Consider the following 18601-nt stretch of genomic DNA (forward strand, 5'->3'; position numbering starts at 1 on the left):
TGGATCATAATCTCCGGCTGCAAGATAAGCAGAAATGGAATGGAAAATGCTCCAGTTTGCAGTGATCACTTCACCACGTTTTTTATGGCGTTTTATTGAACAGCTTAGAAGAGCAGCTACAAAAACAGCAGGTAAACAGTTTGATACTGTTTTCACGTGTCCTCACCGCAAATAGCTTGTAGAGTGCTAATGTTTTTAGCAGTTAGCTTAGTGTTGTAACGTGGAACTGCGGAGGAAGAGGATTAAACTGTTGGAGGATTTGTTTTAATTTTTTTTACTTCAAACCAAACGAGACACGAACGGTTAAATTTGGAGCGGTAAGGCATCTGTTGCCTTTTATTGTGAATCAATAACCTAATTATCACCAAGTGTTTACAATGCACTACCGGCATGTTTGCTACCATGCTGGGATTTAGCCTGAAACAACGTGTTTGTTGTAAATGTTCTATATGCATATGCACGTACAATGTTAACTGTACATTTTCAATAAACAAACCTAGTGCTTTCTAGGTTCAAACAGACAGAAAATATTGTTTTTATTCATTCTACTGGTAGTTTGTTTTGGTCAAATTCGAATTGAAGTCTGCCTCTAATTCTGGCCTCCTTCCAATAAAGGCCTGAACCAGGTTGCGCTTGAGTAAATAAAGGCCCGGGCCTGTATTAAAGGATTTATGGTATTTATTTAAAGTTGTTCTGCAGCTAGCAAACAATTACAAGCATTTTTAAAAAGTGTGCAAGTCAAACCAAACTCACACTGGCAATAGTTGCAACCCCAAACTTGTGTTGACTGAGTAAAATCAAAGAAAAACTAGAAATTTGTGTTTCTAAAGAGAAAACTAGAAACCAAATCTACGTGGCACTTCCCTGTTCTGTCTCATATGACTCCTGTCACCAAGCCGTTCAGTCTCAGTATACAAAGAAATCCTCTTAAAGCTTTTGGCCCCTTTGACGTTTTATGCTGCTTTTGAACTCTCCATTTCAACTGACTTTTCTGCATGACCCCAAGCCTCGGGGTGACCTTCACCCCTCCTCTTTTCTCCCCCCCCTGTGGCTGCAGTGGTCTGGAACCACCAGAGCTCCTTCACACATCCCCACACACCAACACAAAATGAGAAGTGGCAGTGTTGCTGAGTTAGGTCAGGATGTAATGCGCGGTAATGTCCTGGCCTCGAGGCTCCTGTCCACAGCACCATGGCCTGGTTTTAAGTAACCATTCCCTTAAAGAGGCACCTTGGTGACGCTCAGGCACCCAAGCACAAGGGAGCTGTGGCTAATGAAGTGGCTAAATAAATAGAGTTACAGTACAAGTCCGGGGTCCGCTGGAGTTTTCATTACTGCCGGTGCTTTCAAATGCTCCTGTCCAACTCTAATTCAACAGCAAAATACCCAAAATAAACAAGCTATCACATCAAATTCTCGTCTCAAGGCAAGGTCCTGACTACACTGGCTGCTAAATTAACCTCCAAACCAGCCTCTGAAAGCATCTTTCCTCTGTTCTTTCTTCCAACAAGCACACACAGCTTCGCTTTTACCCAACAACTGTTTACCTCAAATCATCTCCACCACCTCAATAGAGCCACAGCTCTACCCTCAACTCGCTCACCAGAGCTTCATCTGCGCTATAGTCTTCTCTTTCTCTCACACAGCTTCCGAGTCCCAGAGAGAGAGAGAGAGAGAGAGAGAGAGAGAGAGAGAGAGAGAGAGAGAAGGAGGCAGAGTAGGGGGTGGTGAGGTTTGACTCTGCGCTGCTTTTGGGCTTTGAAGTGTGTGTTGATGAGAGAAAGTGGAGAACTGTGTTCAGACAGGCCCCTAATGAGGGAATTAAGAAGCTACGCCGGCCATTCCCCATACTAACTTCCCAGGCACCAACCAAGACAAGCATGTGTGCGTGTGTTCACAAGTGTGCGTGTGTGCACATGCAGAGGCGAGTCTAAGAGAAGGGCTAATCTGTCAGACTTAATCAAGCATCTAAAAGTCGTGCCTCTCACCTACAGTACAGAAGCAAAGCTGGCCTCAGCATTCGAGGTGCTACAAACACGTCCTTGAGCTGTGAACTTTCTCAACTTCGTAGATTTAAGTTACAGTTTCTAGATAATGGTGGGATAGTGAGTTATTGTTGAAGCGACTTATATCTTACCTGGAGGAGATAGCTCTCACAGCCGTTAGCCAAGATCAAAGTGAGTAACTGCTGTCTTTAAACAACTCCACATTCACTGCCCTGCTTTTTCCAATACATTTACTTTGGACTCTGGTAGAAATTAATGTCTTGTGAGTGATTTTCTGCAGGAAAAACCCTCTGGTACTTCTGTTGCAGGAAGTAGAAGTAAGTCTGAGGAGTTAGGGGAAGAAAATGGCAGATTTTGAAATCTTTCTCATTAATAATCATGAATTGCAAACAGCAACACAACTGTTCCACTGTCTCCGTCGGCTTTGCAACGTTGATGTTTAATCTCCACAATTAACACAACCCTGAATATTTACCACCATGTTGTAGAGTTGCTAATGCTAACAGTTAGCTTCTGTGAGCTGAGGCATGCTCTGCTGGTGATGGGCGAAATGCATGAGACGCTGAGACGTTCTGGACCACCCTTCACCTACAGCTGCTTTTAGAAGACATACCCTGCTGGCAAATCAGCGTAGCTAACACTGCCACCATGGTGTGTCTTACGAAAGCGCCATGGCGGCACGGCCATGCCAGACTTGGGAATGCGTATTATGCCTTGGCGCAACAAAGAGTGGTGTCATGATCACATGCCGGCAACAATATTGAAAATGAAAGTAAACACGGACAGTAAGTTTTGCTTTTTCAAACTGAGTCAACTGAGACGGCAAACTGGAGCAATGCAGAGATGTGGGAGCTTTTCTTTGTTAGATCTGGAGCTCAGATTTCTAGACAGTTCACAGGGACTCTGGAGGACACCTTAAGGAGCCACTTGTTAAAAAAACTTAAGGAGTGCAGCTTCAATCGCAATAAAAAGGAAGTCAGGTTCTAGCTAAAGGGAAGTCCGTGACAGCGCAGAGAACCATGCCTCCTTTTTACCACCAGAGCATAACCATTTGCGAATAGCACACGATTGCGCCACTTAAACAATGACCAAAGGATCCCAGGTGCCGGCTCAGCTTTGTGGAAAATTGGAGGTATTTTTTAATGAAAGAGGCCTGTTGCTTTGGGAAGATGCCAATCAAAGGTTTGAAGCTAACGTTTGGATGCTAACATGAGAGACGCGTCTGAGTGAAATTTGAATGTAAATTATTTCGGATTGTTAATGCAATACTTGTTGTGGACCAAATGTCCTGGATGTAAAAAGACCATTCTTGTAGGAGATGGCTCTACACGGTTTATTATATGAGGCTTTGAACAGTGACGTGGAATTCTTTTTCATTTCTGAGTAAGTTGAAAAAGGTGTTTACGATGTCTACACTGGCTGAATCCTTGATTGTAATACATCATTGGAATCACAAGAATCATAGCTTTCAAATGATGTGTAATATCTATGTATGATTAACAAGTGTTGCAAAAAAGATGCAGATTTGACATATAAGCATGATGATAAAAAAATAATTGCAGAAGGGCTTGGCTTATCAAGTTAGAAACGATTTTAAATAATCTATTTCAGTCTTGACCTGGCATCCTAGGACCAGCCGACAGCTCAGGTTACGTCACAAGTGAACTGTTTCTCTAAACAGGGGTGATTCAAAGAGCCATCCAAAACAAGTAAGACATAAATTTTTCAGAGGCTACCAATAAATGCACACATCGAGTTGAAGAGAAGTCAGTTTGTGAGTGGGGAATCCGTTTGCTCCATGAAGTTTGGCTAGTAATTTGATCTGACAGCAAATCTTGATTTTGAGACTGAAAAATGGAGGTGTGAAACTACAGAGGACAGAGAAACTCAAAAACACACGGAATTAAAAAACGGATGACAATAAAGGCTCTAATGGGCTAAACCACAAGAAAATCAAAGTCAGCTAACTTGTAAGATGAGTGTGAGTTGTACCTCTAAATATTACCTGAGTCTAAGAAGATTATTGCCATGGAAATACAAGGTGACTTGAAAAGAAGAATTAATAATGCTTTAACTTTAGTTGCCCGTTCACTTACGATAGTGTGAGTCTAGGTAGCCGTTACGAGGGTCCATGGCGAACAGTGTTCCCCTGTAGGGCAGGGCATGGTCGGTCAGGTGGGGCAGGGAGCCGTGGAGCTCCTTCTTGAGCAGGGATGGGCGCTCCTCTGTGGAGGTGGAGGGCTCCTCGTTTATGCTCCTGTCATGGGCGCTGGGCGTCTGGGTCTGGGAAGTGATGGCATTGCGCCTCTCACGGTGGTACGGCGTGCCTGAACTCTCGTCTTCTGCACATGCAAGAAAACAGAAAGAGAGGGAAGAAGTCAGATTCTGGAATATAGTGTGGCCTGGAGATCAACTCTCCACACCTGACATCTACAAATCATGATAAGTGTAAATCTGACAGGGTTTTGCTTTTCACAGATGTGTAAGTTCAGCAAATGACCATCATGAAACTAAAACTCCACATTTTTTATCTCACACAGCAGAGAATTGGTGTTCCTGCTCTAAAATCACCGGAGCCTGTCTAATTGTTTCAGAGTTTGCATCTTAAGCATTATTCTTTCTTTTGTCAAACAATTTCTTTCTTTTTCCATCTAAAGGGGAATAAAAGAATTGGTGTTTCTGAACTCCACCAAAAAATCTCACCCTTTGACCTCAGGCACGACCTATGAACTGACATGCACAAAGGTCAGCTAGCCTACTAGTCTTCCCAGCAGTTTGATGGCACCGAGACTGTCTCTGGAAGCAGCATGGAAAGTTTAGGAATCTTTTTTTTCTTCCAAATTTGATTAAAACTCATTGAAAAGCATGTCAATTTAAATAAGATCATAGTTTATTCTAAGGTTTGTGTGGGTTACATTGTAGTTGCTCCTCTGTTAGGTATCGTTTTGGCAACATGAGGGACAAAAGGAACAAGGACAGGAAAAAGAGCACAATGGTATGGGCTATAACCCCCACAAGGGCCACAAAGAAAACAGAGAACATGACATTTCACAAAATACAACAAAATCAGAGCATAGCCTAAATAAAACACCAAACAGGAACTACAGAAAAGGTGAGCTCGTAAAAGGCATTTTTTACTTTTATTTTTGTTTTGTCAAATGTATTTTTTATTTTTTCAGTTTCGACATAGTTTCTGAATTTTTTCTAAATATGTTGAGGCAGATTGAGGTGGTTTTTTACTGGTCAGATATTTGCTTACGGTTAGGAATAATAATTTATTTTGAAATACTTATCTGAATTTATGTTTTCATATAATTTTAACTAAATGTTTTTTTATGAAACGTAGGTTAAATAATGTTACCTGTTCTGAAAGGTTTCATTCAATTAAATGTTTGATATATATTTTTAAATATTTTTTTCTTTTTTGTTGCATTTTGCTCCTCATGACATCCTATCCAGTAAAAATTTTAAGAGTCGTTCATTGCGACAACGAGAACTACAAATGTACTTTTTAATGAAAAAAATAACATTTCATTATTTTAAGTATTAATTTCAGACCAAAAAAACTCTGAGAACGGATTATTTAACTTTTTGTTGTATTATAAAGACTCATTCTAGAAAAAGTACTATTAATTGCTCTTGAAAGTTTTGATTCAAAGTGCAACAAGTTCAGAACAGTACAGACTTGTTCTCTTTATAAATATATACAAATGTCCAATTGATCCTATAATTTTTACCCTAAACCGGCTCCAACCTGCCCTCATTTTTATTTTCTATGACTTCACCATTAGGAGTCTTGGTCATGAGTCCAATGTTCCTTCCTGAATTAATACTCCTCACTGAAACCTGGCAAAATGCCTTTGCACTGGCGCCAGAGGTTCTGTTGTATTAGCAGCCTGACGATGTGAGGTGCCCCCCCCCCCCCCCCATCCAACAGCATTGAACTACCAATTAGAAACAGAGCAGAGGGCCAGATTAAAGAGCACCACCTTAAGCACTAAAAAGGGCCGCCATAGCGCTGCCACTTCACCGAAAAACAGAAGCGATCAGAAAGAAGAAGAGATTGAGCCTGAAAGACGCAGTGAGAGTGCAGGGGGAGCAGCTTGAGGGTTCCCACTTTTATTCCCCTCACTCTCCCACATCTATTACCTGCGTCTGGGCCAGCCGTGCCCCGCCGCATCACTGGCAGTGGATTCAAGGATGCTTAAAGCGGAACTGACAGCCGGAGAGGCAAGTCACTCTCATCCGCAGGAAATGACAGTGTCAGTTATGATATAAGTATTTAATCCTATACTGCACAGCCAGTGATCTTATTAAGGGAATAATGCAACTTATACGGTTAAAGCTGGATTAATAGGTCTGCGCTTGCAATGTGCAATATTAACATGAAGGGATTTTGGAATTGGGTTCATCTCCTGACATGGTTTGAGGAAGTTGAGGCTGTAAACTCTGCAGAGAGCAGGCTGCAAAGGGTAAAGCATGTGTGTAGCACAGACGCCTGCTGCTCTTCCACTCTCACAAAATAAATCTGTCCAGAAAAGTCTACAGGCTACAGATTTCTGAGCTTGCTTTTTTCCCCAATTTTAAAAATATACTAAATGTTTAATGAATGGAATCCATACAGTGCTTTGAGATTAAAATGGCTTGAACTGCTTGGAAAAACTACAGGAGTTCAATAGATAATCCACACATCACAGTTTGTTTGCTGTTTTAATTTCCTCCGGTCACAACTTTTGTCCCTTTCGACCCACACGGCTACTCAGACATGGCTCTCCGCTAAGAGAGGTCAAGCGGCAAATGGTTCAATCACAGCACTGTCAAAGTCCCACCATCCCCCTCCAGCTGCCGTGGCAAGCCCCAAGGAGGAGGTGGGGGTCATCACACTACCATATACCACTTTCAGGGGCTTCATTACTTCAGTTCATAGGATCTTAAATGGTTAAACAAACACTCTGCAGCACAAGGGTCAATTGAGCTTTTCTCCAGCAGGTTTTTCTTTTTCGCCACTCGTGGAAACGTTTTTGTACCGTGTTGAACTTCTGTCAAAAACTGAGCTAATGAAGACAGAGCTGAGGTAAAAACATGCAACTCTGAAAAGTTCAAGCCCGTTATGCTTAATTTTTACAACTCCTGACCATCTGCCCAACCAATCCTTTCCCTTTTCCCTTCCTTCATTTTTGATTCCTCTTTTATTTCCCTCTTTCTTTTCCCAAGGTTGCCGCATCCAGTCCTCCTCCAGTTTGCAGGTCTATTCAGCCCACAACACAAAAGCAGCAGGCCGGTCCTCTGTGGACCAGAGGAAAGCATGCCTTAAAAAAAACTGAAAAAAAGAACTATCCCGCTCTCTCTCTATGGTGATTGAATTTCTTAACATCTTTTCAAAAAGCGCTTAAATGCCTGGAGGCGAGAGGAAGAAACAAGCTAATGGTGGATGGGGAGCACTGAACAAATTTCAGAGCCCTTTCCTGCTCGCGTTTGAGGTTGAAAGCGAGCTCTTGCCTTTCAAGTTTCAAAGTCCTCCTTCCTCCCGCAGTGTCACTGAAGGATTTGAAAAGAAGGTAATTGTGCTCACTGCCGTCCTGATCAGAGCACACGCCCCAGCTCTAGTATTTCAGGAGCTTTCTCCGCCACTATAATGGTACCTGGTACTTCATTCCTGCATTCTTTCTCCCTTACGACTCTTTCGCCTGTTCCCTTTAACCCCTCTACAAATGCACCCTCTATTGCTCCCACTCTTTGGTTTCTATCCCTCTTTTACCCCCAGCAGGGCAGGCCACTCATTAAAACCTAAAACGCAGGTTTCTCCCCTCTTGTCTTCAGTCTCTATTGTATGATTCTGGATAAAATTTCTTTGGAGAAACTTCCTTAAAATGAAAGTATAAAAGAGTGTGTATGCAATGGCAAAGTGAAATGTCGAAAGCGATAATGAGATACGAAGTGGGGCCAATAACCGTGGAGTTGGGCTCTGGGATAAGAGGGGCTAAAGTTAAGGGGTCCAGCCAATTTTCAGAAATCAAAAGTGAAGAAAACTGTCGGTGATGTTGTTTTGAAAGAATGTTCAAGAGGCAGGTTAAGAACTGGGATTGGTGTCCTCGAGTTAAACATCCAGTTGGCCAAAAGGCTCATTGGATGCTACAATTCTCCCCAGCAGCCCTGAAAACCAGAGGAGGTGTTGTAGTCTCATCCAAAGCCAAGACATAATTTGTATTCCACCCTCTAACTTCTGAAAGCTCTGTGGCACAAACAGGTTTTGGCCGGGGAGCACATGTAGAAGCAGCAGAGGGGATATACAGTGAAATCACAAAACACTCCTTCAAAGCCCCTCTCCTCCCGTGCAATAATCTCTTGCTCCTTTTTTTTCTTTCTCTTGCAAATCAACTCCAGGGAAAGACTGAAGACTCCCCAATTAACAATGAGAAGGGGGGAAGAAAAATTCCAGCAGCTGGCTGGAGTTTAATAAGAGCACCTCTCCAAGCGGCTTAGGCTTACGTACCTGATTCTCCGGCCCTGGCACGGACGTTAAAGACAGAGGAAATCATTCACGATTAGCACAGGCTGATACAAGAGGGACTCTACCAAATCAAAAACAAGAGCGCGGGGGATTAGCGCAATTGTGTGAGGTATTTTTCTGATCAACTCCTTGGCTGATCTGTGCTACAAGGAGCTTTTACTGCCTTCCTCTTAACTGGGTTTAGTCATGTGGAGGTTACTGGGCCTTTCTGTACCTTTCCTTAAAAACTTCTTGAAAACTACACCTAAATGTGACAGCACAGAGTACTTTGCGTCCCCCCAGTCATCACGTCTTTTGGAGCTCTAGCAAATACAAAGTTCATTTTCTCTAAACTTTGCAGTCGTGTTTGATTCTGCCTCTGCAGAGAGAATTCATAGAGGTTGGCATTTTTTTACACGCCATTTGTGATTGATGTTTGGCAAAATTGTACAGAGAGGTCTGGATGGTCCCTTTACTGGTTAGCCATCTATTGTCAGCTAGCGTTCACAAATACCGTCCTCAATAATCATCCAGGCAAATTTGATGACTCCCATGTCTCAATTTGGCTCTTGGTACACCAACCCCCAGCTCCAAAACCTGCAGTCCCAGCTTGTTCTCATTGCCGCTGGGGGTCTTCAGGGACGCACCCGGAGCTCAGCATCTTGCAGTCCCAGGCCCCAGGCCCTGAGGCTGGGGAGGGGCAAATCAAAGCCTGCTTGACTCCTTCCTTCTTCCCTGCGCTCACCTCAAATCAGCCTCACAGCGGGGTTGTGTCTTTCCCAAGCCTCTGCCTGGCCCTTATTCACCCATTAGGGGGGACAGGCCCACCATAGAGCAGTCCGAAACCCCACGACCATTTCATCAGGGCCACATTGTGAGGGAGCAATGAGCATGGCAGTGAGAGGGCTGAAAGCCTTGACTCTAAAATGCACACTGATGCATTTTTGACCACTGATAGTTACAGCTTTTAGGGTTTTTTCCACTCAAAGGGCATCTTGGCCTGCATTCTTTGATGAATCAAACGCTAAGAGATGCATTTGATCAAGCCTTCAAAGCAAAAGATGCGATTCAGTGCTCTGATTGGCTTATGAGCTGCATTAGCATCACCACTGAAGGTCACAAGCCAGCTATCATCAGCTGTGACCTGTCAGACATTCATAACGTCCACTGTAACAATATGAAATGATTGTTTGCTGGGGCACAGTTGTTTCTGAGTGGGGACCGCGAGTCTTGTAGGGTGAATCTGGGCATGACGCCTATGAGACCAGAGCGAGACAGCTTTCCATTGGGCCTTGGTACTGGAATCCTGCTCCTGACACCACAGTGAATCGGACCAAGCCTGTAGCACTCAGATTAGGAACGCCTCGCCAAGAGAAATGGATTTCCAGCCAATGCAAAGCAGCGCCGCGCCAACCGTTTGGATGGAATAGAAAAAATACAGTAATTTCAAACCCATGATTCATACAATTTGATCTTCCCATCTGCCATTGGAGGGTGATTTAAACTTTTAAAAGTTCTAAATAGATCTGAACATTTGTTAAATACATATTTCTCATTAAATAAACATAGTTGCAAATGTTTAAGTGTGTTTCCTGCACCGAATTGAGACATAAATTCCCCTATTAGGATGGTTTGCCTGCACTTAGTAGGAGTTGGATAATTAGACACTTCAAAGGCACCTGCCCACCATCCCAGAGGAGGCAGGAAACACCGCCCCTCGCCCCGTTTAAAAGCATGTTAACTCGTATCTGAGGCTAGCAGGCTAATTTAACTTTTGACATTTGATATCTGAGGAATGAGAGGGATCAGCCATTTAGCTGGAACAGGATTACCCTCCCGCACACCCCCTTCCCTCCCACCTCATCAACCCCCTCTAAACCCCACCACCACCACCACCATCACCCCACCCTCAACCAGTCAGACCGGATTCATTAATTTTCCTGCAGCTAAGCAATTTATCAATGACTAGTGAGCGTCTAAGTCCGAAGTGGACTCTCTCTCTCTCTCTTTCTCTCTGACTTTCATGGTGATTAAGCCTGTGGATGTTCACATCTGTCAGTCTAATTTACAGCCAGATCCTGCTGCCGGTGATTGCTTCTCATACCTGCTGCAACTCAGTATACCAAGGTAAAGCTTAAAAAACAAAAATATTTGAGGTTTGCTCAGATAAGAACTAGACCCATTTGTTACAAAAGGGTCAAAGAAAAAAAAATCCCTCAGGATGGAAATCAAATATCTTAGCCAATATCTAAGGTACAACATATTCCTTCACACTGAATGCAGGAGAACTGTCTGGACTTCGTACGGCTTCCACGAAGATCAAAAATTATTATTATTATTTTATCTGGATGCGGAGCTCTGGAAAGTTTTTTTTTTAATTCAAGTTCAAGCCGTATGACTTATTGTTCCATTTTGAATTTTAACAACATTTTAAATTTATTCAGGAATTTTTTTTTTACATTTAATCAAAGCATTTAGACTTTTGAAAATAACATTAAAAAATGTAAGTAATGTTTGACTTTTTTCCGAACATTTCTGCTTTATTATAAAAATATGTCAAAATTTTTCAGGAAATTGTGAGTTTGTTCATGAAATAATGTCTAATGGTTTTGAAATTCAATTTGGAAAAAAATATTTAGAGTTTTTAGACACTTGATTTTGACCTTTTGTGAATGTTGTGACTTTTTCTCTAAAGAACATTTATGTGTAAATAAAACTTTTATTTTTCAAAATTTCAACTTTAATCTCAACATTTTGACTTCATTCTCAAAACTGAAAAAATAGTCTCTTACTTTTTCCCATCTGAATAACCTTAAAATTCCACCACGCTAGTGTTTTAAAAAGGATATATTACGCAAAACTCACCTTTTGAATATTTTTGTGCTGCCATACAGGCCGCATCTAAACACTCCAAACATGAATAAAAATGGTCCATCTATTTTCTGTCAGTGTTTGGTTTTAGGAATTATGTGCCTAAAACAAGAAGTTTCAAATTTTCCCCATCTGTGATGTCACAAATGGGACAATAGAATAGAACTCCTTCTCACATGGAGGAGAGAGCTGCTGCTGGAGGTACAGCAGCTGTACTCTGAGCCCCTCCTCGATATCATAGCTTCTCAGCTTGTAGTAGCCTGAATGAGTAGGCGTGGCCAGCCCAAGCTTGTTTTCGTAAAGTGATAAAGCCCTGAAATCGCTCATTCTGGAAGGTACTGAAAATATTTTAAAAAACTGCCAAAATCCCTTCATGTGAGAGATTTTGTACATATTTTGCATCGATCATGGAGTATACCTGTAAAGAAAAATTCCCCTTTTTGGTTAAACTGCTGTTTTATTTGCTGAAATCATTCTTTTCAAAGTAAATTTGTATGAAATTTTAACACTAAATTGAACATATTTAAACACAGTCAGTGATCTTTGACTTGTCACACAGGTAGAGAGGCACTGGGAGTTAACTCACGCACATAAATTTACGTTTGTCTCAGTTTAACGCCTTCTGTTGGATGTCTACATTACAGGTCAAACCAGAGGCTGCACATGAGTGTGACGGATCTGGGTTAAATGAACAGCACGCCTGGAGCTTTGATGCTGCAGCTGGTAACGCTTACAGTTACTAACCCGTCACATTTGGACATCAGGCCTTTTTACCATAGAGCATGACAATAAGAATTCCAAACTACAAGCCAAATGCTATAAAAATAACAGGACACAAATGATTCCTTCATTCTCTTCCCACGGCGAGGGCTTGTTCCAGCCATATATTAGGTTACTTAGAGGGAAAAAGATCCTTCAGAGCTGCTCAAATCAATGCTTAGCTCTAAAACCTGACTCAGTCATTATATAAAATAACACAAGATCATTTCAGGGGGTTTGTTTAAAACACGGATTTTCCTCGTAGAGAATCTTTTTATGAAGTATTCATGCTCTAATATGTTACACCTGACCGTTACAGGAAGTGGAAGTCTCTGATGGCATCAAGTTTATGTCACTTTGCCTTAAAATTTATAAGAATAAATAAGTGTTGAATTTCTAAAATGTTGTGGGACTTAATAAAACATTGGAGCTTTTTTGATCAATCAAAAATTGCATTAGAGATCATAAGTAAACAAAAGTTCACCAGATAAGAAAACTTTATCAAATTTTTACCCATTTTGATAGTAATTTTAAAAAGCAGTGGAAGGAGAAAAAGGGGTGAAAGGATTAAGAAGGTATATGGTTCTTCTGAATCATAAATACAGAAGAACTACAAAACAACAAAGTTACATAAAGTCATGCAAGAACCAGAACTGTACTGAAAAAACATCTCAAAACTTCCGTTTCCAACGCCAATAAACTGTAAAGTCCATCCGTTGTCTGTCAGTGTTTGTTTTAGGAATTAAATGTCCGAGCCTTCCTAAAAGTCCCCATTGTGACATCACAATCAGGGAAATGAGCATAGAAACCACCCTCACCTGTCGTGCCCCAACTAACAAAATATTTGAGGACCTGAGATGGGGATCGAGGTATATGCTGCATTTTTACTAATCAGTGCGGCTCAACACGTGGGTAGTACTTCCGAAACGGGCCGGGTTTAATACATGACCTGTAGCCATAAACATCTGACTAGGTTGGTGACCCTTTGTAAGACTCTGAGCCTGGAAAAGTATGCGGGTAGCATACTCCACCCCCTAGCCGGTCAGTGGACATCAGCCTCTGATGATGCATCTTCAGCGACCAAGGGCCAGTAACTAACGAAAACGACTTTCAGCTATGCTGAGATGAGTCGAGCTGCACTGAGTAAGTACCATCTTTCTCCGCTGGCTGGGAATGCCTAGGATTTTCCCCGGAGGAGCTGGCTCAGGAGACGGAAGTTTGGGCTCTCTGTTTCCTCTGCAACTCAACTCCGGATAGGCAGAAGACAACAAATGGACGAATGGATGGAGAGGCAACACAGAGCAATCCCAATACTACTAATTCATGTTCAACGCCCACATCCAAGCAAATATGGAAATAAATCTTTGGGAGTGTGTGACCCACTTTGAGACAGAAAGCCTTTACCTCGTTTCCACTGAGTTATTTAATGTTGGTTGGTTTGGTCCAGAATGCTATGGAGAACCTCAGACAATACACTCTGGGTGTCTGAGGGTCCTTTCATTGATCTTTGGACTGCTTTTCCACTCTTCTTCAGTCCATACCACCTCATTGGACAGACCTTAAAGGATGAATATGGAACAACTGAAAAAAAAGCTATATAATTTTTTTAAGTGACAGTGTGTATTTTTCCTGGCAATAGGCAGTGGTAGATACCTAAATCATTGAAAGCAAGCAGTATTTTTGTATTGGAGTAAGACCTTACCAAGAGATGCCCATTAGGGTCAAAAAGCCCTGTGGAGTGCCAACTTTAGCTAAATAACAAGCAGATCAGACTCCCTTCCATCACTGGCAACAAGTGAAGAGGTAAATGTGTAAAACAACATTTAAGAATTATGAAAGTTTTGTAACCGTTTGTTACAAATCAGTAAATGCATTTTGTCCTCATGGGCTCCCGTAGAAGGTAACATGGCATCTAATATGGCGTATTTTAAACCTGATTTTCATGGTTATATGTTACGAACCCACCAATATTTTTCAATGATATTTTGATGGATATTTCCAGAAATTAACAGTAAAAGCTACACATTGTCTCTTTAAATAATACCTCCACAGGGCACTTAGAGGTGTGAAGAATGAAGGTACACTATTTTCTTTCAAAGCTATATTTTAATGAAAAAAATTATCAAAAATTTCATTTGACGGGCACGACACTGGGTTTATGCTTACAACTACCGGCCAATAAAGGGCACCACTGCAGGTTTCCAAACAGTCCGCTCGGCACAGTGAGGCTGGCACTGTGGAAAATGGCGGACTCGGAAAGTCAAACAGCTGCTTCTGAGCCCAGAAGATGTTGTTCTCAGAAGAGGAGCGACCATGAAAGATCTACAATCAGAGTGAGTTTAGGTGAAGCCTACAACAGATGGACCCAAATGAAAATGTTCACGTATCAACAGGGAACTTGGTATCCTGACGACTGAAATCCTTCTTCTGTTGTTGCAGCCACAACCTCTACACACTAGATGTTGCTGTGGTGTTCGTGTTTTATACTCATAGCCTGGCCAGCCATACTCGGCCTCTGCAGAGAGCAACATGAGGGGCGGGACTAGCCAGCTCAAAATAACCAATCACAAAAATGGCAGAAAAGATGACTGTATCGCGCGACGTTTTAGTTTTATTAGCTGTAGTCAAAGATGGCGTCTGGTGACTGCACAAACGTCTTTCTTTAGAAGAAAGACTTTTAGATCTTCCTGTTGCGGTTTTAAAGACAAGTCCAAGTCATTTAGAACAGAGAAAGAGCGCAGCGAACTCCTCTTCAGATGCCGTCTTTGTTGTTTATGAGATACTGAGTGTTGCTGTGTGTGACGTACGCTGCTCAGTGCTGATTGGCTCGGTTAGAGTTCCCAGGGGGTGGGGTTATTTGAATGGGAGCGTTACCGGGCCCTTTGCTTCACATAAGGAAGCGTTGTCATGGCTGGCCAGGCTACCATATTCACCTTTAAATGTTAACAAATACTGTCTGAAAGTCATTTATTTATAACCAAATGTTAATTAAGTCCAGCACAAACCTAAAGCCAGACCCAATAAATGCATCATCCTTCAAATGACCATCCACCAAATATAATACGTACTATTTTATGTAACAAACTGTTTTTTTTAGGTTCAAACAAATAAGTTTCTGTGGAAGCAGAGAGCCTAAAGAGCTGTTTGTTTTGTGTTTAAGCAACCCTGGCTCATCCTTTGAGTTGGGTGCCTTTTATGCCTGATTAATTCACAGGTTAAAGTTAAACAAAGAAATGATTGATTGATTGATTGATGATTGATTGAAAACAAAAAATAACAAGCCAAAGTTCCTTACAATTCTTTTAAAAGAGGCCAATTTCTCAGCAGAATGAATGAAAAAGAAGCTGTTATAATTATTTTTAAATAAAATTTACAAAATTTGTGTAAAATGAAGATTTTTTTTTTTTGCTTTAGAGGATCATTTTGTCAGCATCTCGTGTCTCTGGTCGTCTATAAAACCTTCTATTTAATGCTCCTTACCTTTTCATCCCTGTTTTTTACTTGTCATACCTCATGTTTCAACACTCTCCCTGTGGCTGTCCCTGCCTCTGTAATAAGCTCCCTTCACGTGTGACCTCTCCCGTCACCCTGACCCTGATCTGTAGATGTACGCTCGCCTCTCACTAATCTCTGCATGACTTTTTCATTCAGCTTGGCTGACTTGATGCCTTCTTGACCTGAACCGGAGCGATGGATGGGATTCACCTGTTGTCTCCATCATTACACCCAACTTCCTGCATCATCTTGTCTTTTTATCCTCCTGCTAATTTATGTTAACTCATTTCTCACAGCTCTTCTTCTCTCCGGTCTTCTCCCATTTCCCATGCATTTCCCAAATCTCCTCAATCTCCCTCTATCTGCCCTTATCCGTCTCCCACAAATTCCCCTTTCCTATCTCATTCCACTGCCTCCCTACCTCTTCTACCTCTCCCTCCCACTTGAGCCGCGGTGGGACAGTTGGACTCACGCAGCTCCATGCCGAGTTGCTCCAGAGCCAAGCCAGAACAAAGGGCCCATTGAGCCGAGCAGAGACATAATGTGGGCCGCCTCTGACTGCGCCGAAGATGAAGTCATGAGGTCGCTGAACAGTTAATAACACCGGTCCATCCTGCAGCTGCACCGAATGTGTGCAGGAAGAGTTTGAGGAGCTTGAGAGAAGAAGAAAGCATCTGCATGTTTGCATGAGTCAAAGTGTTCCTATCTCAGCTTTTAGGACAGTAATGAAATACGCCACAATGCTGAGAAATGCCCTCAATCGTTTTTTAAATACCACAGAGGAAAAACAAAACCCAGTTGGAGAATTGCACTTCTCGTCCTGGATTCGCTCCAGCTCTGGTGAAGAACTCCCACCCTTCCACCCCTCCCTTTTTTCTTTCCTCATTGGAGTCTGTCTGGCGCGAAGTCTGACATGAGACACATCTTCCCGGCACTGGAGCTGTCGCTGCGAGGCCCACACTCCGAACATCATTAGGCTCACGGCTCCAGGTGAAACCAGGCAAAAGCTGACAGAGGTAGAGGAGAGGCTGAGGAAGAGTCGGTTTAATCTCGACACCGCCGAGCGGCCGCGGACCGTTAAAATGCCTCGACAGGACCACTCGCTCGTCGAGAGGCCTCGGGGATAAGTTCTGCTTCGGACAAGAGGGGGGAGGGGGACAGGATAATGAAAGACAACTATGCAATTAACATTAGCAGGGCTTGCTCAAGTTTGGATTGCTCAGCAGCCCCCTCCCCACACACACACACACACACACACACAGACGCACGCCTTCCTATCTCGCTGTAAGCAACAGACATTCGTCTCCCCGCGAGTTTCTTTGCTACACATCTGAGTTCAATTCTCTGCCTGCCCTCGCTCTGAAAATCAATTCCCCCCTTTCCTCCTTCTGCTCTTTTCCTTCAGGTCTACGCACAGACCAGGGCAAGGGGATTAGGCTGTCCCTCCCCACGTCCGACCAAGAGAACAAATGCTTCTTATCAACTGCAACCCCACTCTCCCGCCCGTCCTCTGCCATCGAGGAAGAAGAGGCCGCGGATGCGTTTCTGGGGCCTTTCACACTTAGAGCCAGAGCTATTTACGAAAAGCCCCGGGAGGATTCGTGCTCAGCACCAGCGGGTGGGAAGAGCAGAGAGGAGAGAGTTGCTCCCTCTCAACCTCTGCTTCTAATCAATCACCAGAAATCACTGGCATGGTTTACGGCCTTTGATCCTAGCTCCTCTTTCTCACTGCGAGGGAGAGAGAGAGAGAGGGAAAGGGGAGAGGGAAAAGGGTGAGAGTCAAGGCCCTGGGGGGGGGGGGTCTCGGGGTCAGGGGAGCGAGGTTAGGAGGTACGGGGCCTTTTACTCTCTCAAATATGAAAGCCTGTGAAGTTCAGCCTGAAACATAACGTCTGTTTTAGATCATTTTAATTAATTCTGATGCATCTGGATAATTTACTGGATATTAGGCAAAGACACATGATTTAATTTCTAACTTATAGTTTCCTAAATTAATTTGAAAAGAAACAGAACAAAATGAATCTAAGTAGCTTTACTTTGACACCTCTGAGTCGTGTCTCAAGGTGAACATAGACATCTGATATTGATCAGCACTCCTTTGTTTCTGATCAAGCTCAGCTGCATTTGCTGCTTATTCAGTCAGATTCATACATCTTCTGAGGTGCATCCATAACCTCTCGACATAATTTCCAATTACACAACATTGGTATTCGTATGTGATCATAAGATTTGTTTTGCATTTAAATGTAAAGTGTAATACTCGGACTTGGGATGTTCTTCTTTAGTGATGTCTGATAGTCTAACTCTTAATTTCCGATATGGAATAAACCAGTACCATATGTGGTACTCCTTCCATTACAATAATAACTAATAAGAATATTAATAATACCACAGATCACCTATTGTGCATATTTAAACTTGAACCTATATCTGTGCAAAATACGACAGCTACTTCATTTAAGTTTGGTCCGGTGTACCAAACAGACACAAACATCTCAGAAACTCTGTCATATTTTCACATTTTTATTGACAGAAGTTGCAGAAGAGTTTGCTCTATAACATGTGCATGACATGTAAAAGTTGTTATTAAAATAGTAAAAAAAAACAAAACAGATCACCTCCAAAATTTTAATGCAAATAAAGTCAGATAATATCAGACATTTAGGATGTAACTCCGATTAGGACTTGACTGTTTTGGGACCTGGTTTAATTAGATACTTGCATTTTTTGGCATATTTCCCAATTTAAATGACTTGAAATGTGCATGTTGTGGGACTTGAATTGACTCACGACTTTTTAGGGACTTGACTTAACTTGGGGCTTGCATATTTTAAAAAACTGATAGCATGCATGCCTCCTGCTGGCAGGAGGCCCCCGGGTCGACCCAGAACACATTGGAGAGGTTACATCTCCAATCTGGTCCGGGAACGCCTTGGGGTCCTGCCGGAGGAACTGGTGGAGGTGGCTGGGGAGAGGACGG

At 42.5% G+C, this 18601-nt stretch overlaps 1 protein-coding gene across 1 annotated transcript in view; it reads right to left on the reverse strand.

Annotated features, from left to right (window-relative positions):
• The window catches only part of gli3 (GLI family zinc finger 3), a 125262-nt gene that overhangs the window by 78463 nt on the left and 28198 nt on the right, over positions 1-18601 (reverse strand). The window contains exon 3 of the mRNA XM_015954757.3: positions 4103-4348. Within this exon, the coding sequence (XP_015810243.3) occupies positions 4103-4348 (246 nt within the window). The remainder of the gene's footprint in view (positions 1-4102; positions 4349-18601) is intronic.

This window comes from Nothobranchius furzeri, chromosome 7 (assembly GCF_043380555.1).
Source record: "Nothobranchius furzeri strain GRZ-AD chromosome 7, NfurGRZ-RIMD1, whole genome shotgun sequence".
NCBI classification, from domain to species: Eukaryota; Metazoa; Chordata; class Actinopteri; order Cyprinodontiformes; family Nothobranchiidae; genus Nothobranchius; species Nothobranchius furzeri.